Genomic DNA, 9,206 nt, shown 5'->3' on the forward strand with positions numbered 1-9,206 from the left:
TAAAATAGTTCTGGAATTTTTTTTCCCCTCAAAGTCCTTGAAATTGTTTTGGCAAGCTTTTTCTTCAATGGCATGTTTTGGAAAGAACATCCTGAAGTGTGGTATTTATCTTCTTTAGTATTAAGTTCATGGAAATCCTACACCAAATCCTTTAATTAATTTTCTTATATAGGTATTCTTCATCAAGACTTTCCTTGTCTGTCATATTTATAAGCTTTTCTTTTGTGCAGTTGTTCGAATTACCAGAATACTGACTGTCTTCATTGGGTTGTTAACTGCATTTCCATGAGGTTCTACTCAGCTGCTTGGTTACATGCAAATTAAGTAACATATCAATATACATACTCATTTACATATCAGTTAACTGTAAATGTGGAATCATTTTGTAATTGAAAATTCTTGCCTGTTTAGATATTGAAACACATGGGTAGATTCCTACTGACATTTTTAAACCCACCAGTTAACTGGTTGATTTCAGTGGGAATTAAGACTCCATATGACTTTGGTTTGTTGGGAATTATGTAAGGCAACTCTGTGTCTTTACCATTTCTGAAAACGTAGTCCTGGGATGAGCTTCAGACATGTTCATTAAAGCATTTAAAGAATTCAATTCTGGTTGCAAGTTAGTAATTTAATTTAGAAAACTGTGGAATAAGGGATGCTTATACAGTCAGTTTTGCTTTTTATGAGGATGTTAGCATGGAATTCACTGGATCCTATGGAAAAATGTAAAGTATGTCAGAATATGATGTAAGATGTTACAGATACAGAATTATGGTTGCATCGACATCTCCAAACTTCTTATCAAATCTTGACTTAATTTAGAGTAATATGTAATATTGATAATTTCTATGCAGCTCTTTATTTTTTGAAAGAAAGTTTGCAGAAACAAATTACTGTAGAGTTTTGAAATAGTTCTCTGTATCTGTCCTGAGAGTTCCAGTGTCTGACCTTTAACCTGTGAAAAACTGCTCAACACTTTAGTAGGTTATAAGTGGTAAGTGGGGGAACAAAGAAAAATCTAGTCATTGTCCCCTCTCCCCTTTGAAGGAATTTGCTGGTGATATATGCCTGCTGTCTTAAGGGAGAAACTAATAAGAAAAGTGGGGAGTTATATTTGGACTCTGCTTTCTGTGTTCTCTCTACTTGGGGATCATGTTTGCTGAATTTCAAGGTCAGGTGCCTTGGTTTTACCTACTCAAGAGTTGCAGAACAAGTGCTACACATGTGTTCTAGGCATATGTCCTTTGTCAGTCTGGTAACATCAGCTTCACCTTACAATAGTTTTGTGTTATTATTGTAAGCACAATACAAACCTGCAAACATGCTCCTGACAAATGCAGATAAAAGTATGAAACAACAGGATATTTTTTTTACAGTTGCTGTCTGCATAAAAGACAAATATGTATGTCCAGAGAATTTATCAGTGTAAGGATATTTGTCCCACTAAAATAGCATAAGTCTCTCACCACTCTAAACTTCTCTCTTCCTCCATCCCTGCTCCCTTGCCCTACCTCCTCTCCAATCTTCATTCCCCTCCATCCTCTCACAAATAAACACCTCAGGGAAAAGCTGTGCCTTGCAAAAGATGGGCAGCTAGTAGGAAGCTCTCAATAATAAAGATGTGAAAATGTGCTATTATTTACATTTTCTCTCGGATCTCTGCCTAGAATGGGATGACAACAGACACTGTGATAAAACAAAGGCAAACTTTTTGCAAGTGAAACAACCTATATTTTGCTTTTCAAAGGGCTGTTTGGAAAGCTCTTAAAAATAGTGTAATCAGTGTCATTTTATCTAGAAAGAGGTGAATCTAGGGTATTGTGTTTATTTTGACAATTCTACCTTGATTTAAATTATTAATTGTTGTTCAGTTGACACTGCTTGCAAAGATGGTATTTTTAGATCACCTGCAGGCTATGCTTTTTTAAATGTCACCAAAATGGTATAGTTTTTGCAAATGTTCCATCTCACTATCTATTCATATTTAACCTTATTTCTATGCTGTATTAATATAGTTCATACCTTTGGGAGGCAGCAGGTTATTGGGAAGTATGTTTAACATTTAGGAGGAAGGAGGGAGTGGGATCCAAGAGTGTTTTGAAATTTATATATGAGAATGCTCTTTTCTTAGTATCATTTCTTCCTCTGCCTCACTTGTAAATTATTTTTTTATTTATTTTCAGTATTTATATTTACTGTACCAATGCAGTATTAGGACACTGAAATAGAAGATAAGTCAGAGTGAAAATAATGTTCACTCTACCTATGCAAGTAGTATTGTTGAGTTTACTGATTTATTCACCTAGAATGACAAATGGGATGTTGTCTGTATATTCTATCCTCTATATGATTAAATTAGTGCTGCACTGGATGTGCATAAGATAAAGCATTCAATGGAATCTTACTCTGTTTTATGGTATTTTGCGTACACACGGTATGTTTATCCTGCGTTGGTACTAAAATGTGGGCTAAGCTAGGTTTGTCACATTTTTTTATGTTATTGAGATAGAGAGTCTAGTTAATGCTTCAAGTATGCAGTCTTGAAGCTAGAGGCCACTATTGACTTCATGTTGTCTAAAGAAAGATTTTAATATATTGTTAATCTTTTGCTGAATTTGGAAGGCATTGATGCCTTGAGTGGATACATGCCATTTATTGACTACTTGTGTACTGAGAAATGTAATTGGAGATTAGCATTCTGGAAAAAAGGACATGTAAATTCCAGCAACAGGTCACGGTAGCGTAATAGGCAGGTGATTGTTTCTGCCAGTGATAGAAGCTTCAGAGAAAAAGGGATGAGAAGCTTAGGATGAGCTCTAAAGAAATTTTCCTGTAAGTACAGCTGTATCCTGTTTGTCTTTTGGAATCTGGTCATGCCTTCAGGCAAAAATGTTAGTTTACTATTGCAGCATTACAGAAGAATCTCTTCTCTTGCTGGTAACCTTTGATATTCTTGTGATTCATGCAGATGTCCTATTTTCTACTTTGGAACTAAAATAACATATCCCCTATTTTAGTAAGGAAGATGGTAAGCTAGGTGTGATTATCTCAAATGGAAGCATTTCTTCCTCTAACACTTGTTGCCCTTAAATTTCATGTTATATCTACAAATAAAAGTAGAGAGAAGTTCCCAGTCTGCCATATTAGTTTTGTATATTGCTGTCACGTTTCCTCTTGCCAGTGCTTTGTGTGGAGTCCCAGGTTACGCAGAAGTTTTTATAGGCCTCTGAGTACCTCTTTCTCTGAACACACATTTCAGCTCTGTCCTTTTTTAGGTAGGGGACCAGAACTGAATACATATTTTTCAGGGGAGGGCAAACCATTTATTAATGTCACGACATTTTATTTCTGGTTTTATTTTCATCTCATTCTTCGTGCATCCTCATACTTGTTTCCTTTTTGACCTCTGTTGTAAGCCAGCTGATGTGTGGGAGGGAAGATGGCTCTTGTGTGTGTAAATGAAGCCCTTAGCAATTAGGCATGTACACTTCTGTGCTGAGGCAGGGGAGGTGCAAGGTAGGTGACATGAGCCACAGGGCAACCATTTGAAAGCAAGATTTACCTGGAATTTGGTTCAGAGATTTCTGGTACTGATAGTTTGTTGGAAATGGTTAATCCTGCCAAAAAGGAATTGAGGAAAGAAATATATTTTTAAGAAAATAAAAAATCGAAGCCACCCAAACTATTGATATCAGCCCGGCTTTTTTCTTCACTTTTCCTCCCTTATGAACTAGTGGTAATAGAAATAAAAGACTATAATTTGCCGTATTGGTGTAGCGATGTGTTGTGTACCGCAAAGTAAGACAAGCTGAAGTAAAACTTTGTGCACTGTGTTCTTTGTTACTTCAAGATGAGTATGTTTGTCATGCTGTAGTTATGATTTTTTTTCTCCCTCATTTCTTTTTGTTCACCTGATATCTGAATTTTCATGAACTTTCTCTTAATAGGCAGAGAGATCAAGAAAGAAAAGAAGCAGAAGAAGCTAGTCAGAAAGAAATAGAAGAATGGGAAAAGTCACTGTTAGCTCAAGCAGCACCTACAAGGATGGAGACAATGTGGGAGATTCCAGCCATTGGTCATTTTCTTTGTTTAGCACAACAGATTTTAAATTTGCCTGAAATAGTATTCTATGAATTGGAACGTTGTCTTCTGATGCCTCAGTGTAATGTTTTTTTATCTAAAATAATGACTTCTTTGTTAAGTCCTCCTCATCGCAGAGCTACGTTACATCGGAGGCCTACACTTTCTTACAGGACTTGGGAAGCAGCACTCAGACAGAAAGTACAACACTGGTACAACGTTGTAGGGCAGACCGACAATCCTAATAGCGCTGCAGCAAAACTTGGATTGTGTCCCCAGTTTTTCAGAGTGCTTGGAGAAGTTAATCCCTTGCAAGAAAAACCATTTCATGAGCTACCGTTCTACCAGAAAGTGTGGCTGCTAAAAGGTCTGTGTGACTTCGTGTATGAAACACAAAAGGATGTTCAGGATGCCGTGCTAGGTCAGCCTATCCATGAATGCAGAGAAGTAATTCTTGGTTATGATTTCTTGGAGAATGCATATGTGCATTTCCCACAGTTCTGTGGTGCAGATGTTCGCATTTACAAACAAAAACCTTTTCAGGCTCCTGAATTCCCATCTCTTCCCATCAAAGTTAAAAGAGTGTCACGTATTAAATTGGAAAGAGTAAAACATGAATATGTAAGGAAAAGCAATGGAGAGGTCAGTTCTGCTGGTAGAGAACTGCAATATAATTCCAAGACAGAAGCTGAGAAGAGTGTAGACTCCATTGTTACCTGTCCAAAGGAAAAACCATGTTTGTGTAGCCTCAGAGTCCCTGCAGAGGAGGTGAAGATTAACTGTGAAACCAACGGCTCAGGAGTCTGTAACATCAAAAACACTGGTTGCCATAAAGAGAGCTTGGGGCATTTTATTACTTCAGGAGAGATTGTTGGTATGGGTGGTCACTCTAGTTCAGGAGAAATAATGGCTGTGGAGAATGGGAAAGGTTGTGCTGAAGTGGCCAGAGTAACATCTGAGATAAGTCCATTCCAGGAGAACACACTGAAAGCTTGCCACGTGCATGTCAATGGCACTTGCAGTGTCAACCAAGACACAAATTACTGTGAGTCTGCTAAAGAAACAATGCTAAAGTCACTGCAAAATAAGAAACTAAATAAGATACGGGCAAAAAAGAAGAAGAAAAAAAAGAAGTTGAAGGATATTCTTAATGAAAATCTACAGAGAAAACTTGATGACCTGCAAAGGAAACGTGAGATTCATCTTCATCCATTCAAATCTTACAAATCTGAGATCCAGAACAAGTTGTTCATAATTAAAAAGAAAGCTAAACACAAGAAGCACAAGTCTGGTAAGCAGACATTTTTATCTGCAGTACAAATTAGGAGGATACTGGTTTATTTTTTTGAAGTTGTTTACTTAGTTGATTACATTTTATTTTGTGAAACAGCACAGCCTTACTGCATTAGACTTTTCAGATATTAGTTTTAGAGTGAAAGTTCCCATTTGACAACACAAACATATAAAACAGAGTCATCAGCTGATTAAACCATGGTTCATTTGCAGGATGTTATCTTTAGAGAACATAATTAATTGGAAGAGTTCATTTGTTGCAAAAAATACTTAGGAGAATATTAGCATCAGTGTCACTGGAGGTCATTTTATGTTGTCTTATGTGGCAGTGTTTCTTCCCTTTTGGATATTACTACCTTATCCAACTTATGAAGAAACACAGCATAATCACATGCAATCATTAATCTAAAATCATTGCTACTGGAACTGCACAGTCTTAGGTCACCAAACAGTACTGCATGGACGGTGAGTATGATTACACATCTCCCGAGTGCAACAGTTGAGATACAGAATTTATGCTGATGCCATTTTTATTACAGATTTTTACAGCATCTAGTTACATGTTTCAGGTAGGTAATACACAATCCATATTTCTGTTAACTCTCTGGAAAATTTTAAAACAATTTGAAAGCAGTAAAATTATGGAGTCCTTAAGTCAGTTCAAGTTGTCACGTAGCTGTAGTATTTTTGTTGTCACATGAAACACCCTAAAAGCTTCATCCTGTTGAGTCTTGGGCTAAGCTGTTAGTGCTAGATTTTAGCAGACTGCTTCAAACATTTTTTGAAGCAACAGGCTGCTTTTCAGAGCAGTGTAGACTGACACTGCACTGAAATGCTGAAAATACTGGATTCCATCTGAAAAGCAGAAAGCCAAAACCAAAATTGAGTGTAACAATGCATTGTCTTCGAAAGGGTAAGATAATTCCAAGATCTGATGCCAATGTATTTTAGCTGGAAGTTGAAGTTTAAAGCTAAGAAAACTAGTAAAGTTTAGATCCCAAATGTTTGTGCATAATATCCAAAGAATTGTCTTTATCATTTCAATGGTCACCATCTTAATTGTCACCCTCATTTTACAACACATGCTTAAAAACCTACTTTGTTTGAATTAAGTAATGCTCATAGAATGGTATGCATAATTTTTTAATACATTATTGCTTTGAAATATAACCGCTGTCAGAAAAACAGGCTGACGATATTTGGAAGTAGCTTTTGAACTAATTGATAGAGATGATGTTTACTGCAATAACTAGTTTTCTTACATGTGTCATAAAAATAACAGACTCCAACTACTTGATCTGCTGGATCTGATAGTCTGTCTTATGCTCAGACAGTGTGTTTGTTTCCATTCAGGTGTCAGGCATAAAATGTTTTATTTCATCTGCAGGTGACAGGCATTGTCCTGAGCATGATGTGAAGGGTCCTATTTCATTTGGTGCTCACTTGTCCTTGATCTCTTAGTATGTTGAGGCATTTGCCATCTTATTCTGACTACCTACCTCTTCATTGCAAATTTTGACCTTGCTGGAGAAAATTTTCCTAAAACTTTACATCATTGCAAGAAAAAACTTTTCTTCCTATGATTGTTAAATGTTCGTTGGTCCTGTATACTGAAATGGATAGGATTCCAGTCATGATAATGCCTTGTTGTTTTATAATGTCTCACAATGTTTAAGACTAAGTAATATTTCTCAAAGACCTGAGAAGAGGTGTGAAATTTAAATCTTCTGTTTAAAGATTCCATTACAATGCAGAACAGAGAAAGAGATTCAGTAAAACTTGTTCTGAATTCACGAAGACACTGGATTTAAACCTGATCCTAGTCATAATGACTCTTCACAATGTTCTGTTAAAGTACAGTAGGTGGAAGAGAGCATTAGCCATGTAAAAGTGAGTACCTTTCCTTTTTAACAAGAAAACTGGGTTTTTTCCCCCACTATTGGTTCTCTAAGGAAGCTAAATGTACGTTTGAGTCACAGTTCATGTTTCTATTGAGGTGATTTTCACAGTTCCTGAATTGCTGTAGTACTGATACCCATCATCAATATAGACTGGTTGTGCAGGGTTTTTAGCTGAAAACTTCCCAGAACGATTGCTAGCAAAACTTCTGGAGAACACAGCCATGTTACGAGCTGTGCCTCAAGGTAGTAGGCCTAACAACAGCTTTTATGTATGTGCAGCTGCTGAAGGAGAAGGCATCTTCAGCTGTTCCAGGATCATGATTTTCTTTGGATTTCTTGGTTAGTTTGGGAAACTCTTGATTTGTTTTGATGAAGAGTGTTTTTTTCATTTCATTTTTACCTGGTTAGGGAGAAGTGTAACAAAATAGATTGGACAAAAGCAAACTGATTTATCTTCCTTCTGTGCAGTGCAGTCTTGAGTTATTGATTCCTAGGTGTTTGTTACTAGTCTGTGTGTATTGTGCAAGGTAGATTTTTTTGAAGAGTCACAGACCTTAGAAATGCTGGTTGGAAGGAACATCTGGAGGTCACCTACTCTGATTTGTTGCTTGGAGCAGGACTGACATTAATACCAGAGCAGCTCAGGTGTAACTTGAAGACCTCTAAAGATGGAAATCTATTCATTGTACCACTGCTCCCTCTTCCCCTCTGAAAACTTTTATGCTGAAATTACTTTATTGTTTAGTCTATGTGTAGAACTTTCGTTAAGTGCTTTATAAATTATGGCTAGTGAAAGCTGGGAACTGAAAGGTGAGAGAGAAGCAGACTGTTGGATTGAATAGGTGAGTTGAAGAGATTAGGCATATGAGATTCCTTATTAGAACTTTTGATAGTTTTCTTCATTATTTCTTTGTTTTGTCTAAGTTTTTCTAACTCTGATTGCTTCTACACAGCAATTAAATGTATTTATACATTGAGAATGCTCTGAAAGGTACAGTGCACTGTCGTTCAAAATGCATTGTAATCTAGTTCCTGCCAGAAATATTACTTCAACTGCTAAAGAATTAATATAAGCCATTTTACATAATCTCTTTACCTAGGATTGCGGGTGAAGGCTCTTCAGCAGACCTCAGTGGAGTGATCTGAGATGTTGCACTGACAGCTGATACCTGTTAACACCTTAGTGATTTTGTTGTCCCAAGACAGGGTCAGTAGCTCAATGTGGTGCAGCCAATTATACACAGAGACAAGAAGATATGGTACTTTCTTACAAAGTGGCAAGTGCTGGTGCTGGGTGGTAATCCACAATACCAGCGCGTCTCTGGGTTACTGAGCTAGGTTTTCATACACTTTTTTTATAACACATTCCACCTACCTAATACATATGGACATATGTATTTATTCATTCTCTCCCATTGTGTAAATACCTGTAGTGTTTTCTTAGCTTTTGATATGTGATATTGGAAAATGCCTGCAACGTAGGACATCAGGTGTCAGAAAATGGCAAAAAGACAGGTACATGCTTAGCTTGTGACAGATGACAGTCTGAGAATTGTGTAAGTCTTTTGGGACATGTGTGTATATAGGTGTGCTTTATGGCAACCCATACGTTATAGTCTATTCTGAGACTTTTTCCTTGATTTACTTTACACACAAGGTAAGGCTCATTCTCCTCATGCTTCCAGACACTCTTTTAATTCTTGGTCTGTCTGTTACCCTGTATCTTTCCTAATTTGTACTTTTCAGATGCTGATGCAAAGGAAGAAATGTTTATTTTATTTGTTTTTAAATTAGTTTTAATTATTTCTAGCAATTTTCCCTGTCTTTTTCATAAGCACATATTGGGGAAAGGAGGGAATATTTCTGTGAACTCTGTTATTTTTTGAAGTACACTGCATCATACATCATATAGCACCAGACACTGAAAAT

General features: G+C 36.7%; 1 protein-coding gene across 1 annotated transcript in view; it reads left to right on the forward strand.

Annotated features, from left to right (window-relative positions):
* Positions 1 to 3,950: 3,950 nt before the first annotated feature.
* Positions 3,951 to 9,206, forward strand: part of KIAA2026 (KIAA2026 ortholog) — a gene marked incomplete at its 5' end in the record, with an annotated part of 31,706 nt that continues 26,450 nt past the window's right edge. The window contains one exon of the mRNA XM_009075639.1: positions 3,951 to 5,374. Within this exon, the coding sequence (XP_009073887.1) occupies positions 3,951 to 5,374 (1,424 nt within the window). The remainder of the gene's footprint in view (positions 5,375 to 9,206) is intronic.

Source organism: Acanthisitta chloris, unplaced genomic scaffold (assembly GCF_000695815.1).
Source record: "Acanthisitta chloris isolate BGI_N310 unplaced genomic scaffold, ASM69581v1 scaffold4705, whole genome shotgun sequence".
NCBI lineage: Eukaryota > Metazoa > Chordata > Aves > Passeriformes > Acanthisittidae > Acanthisitta > Acanthisitta chloris.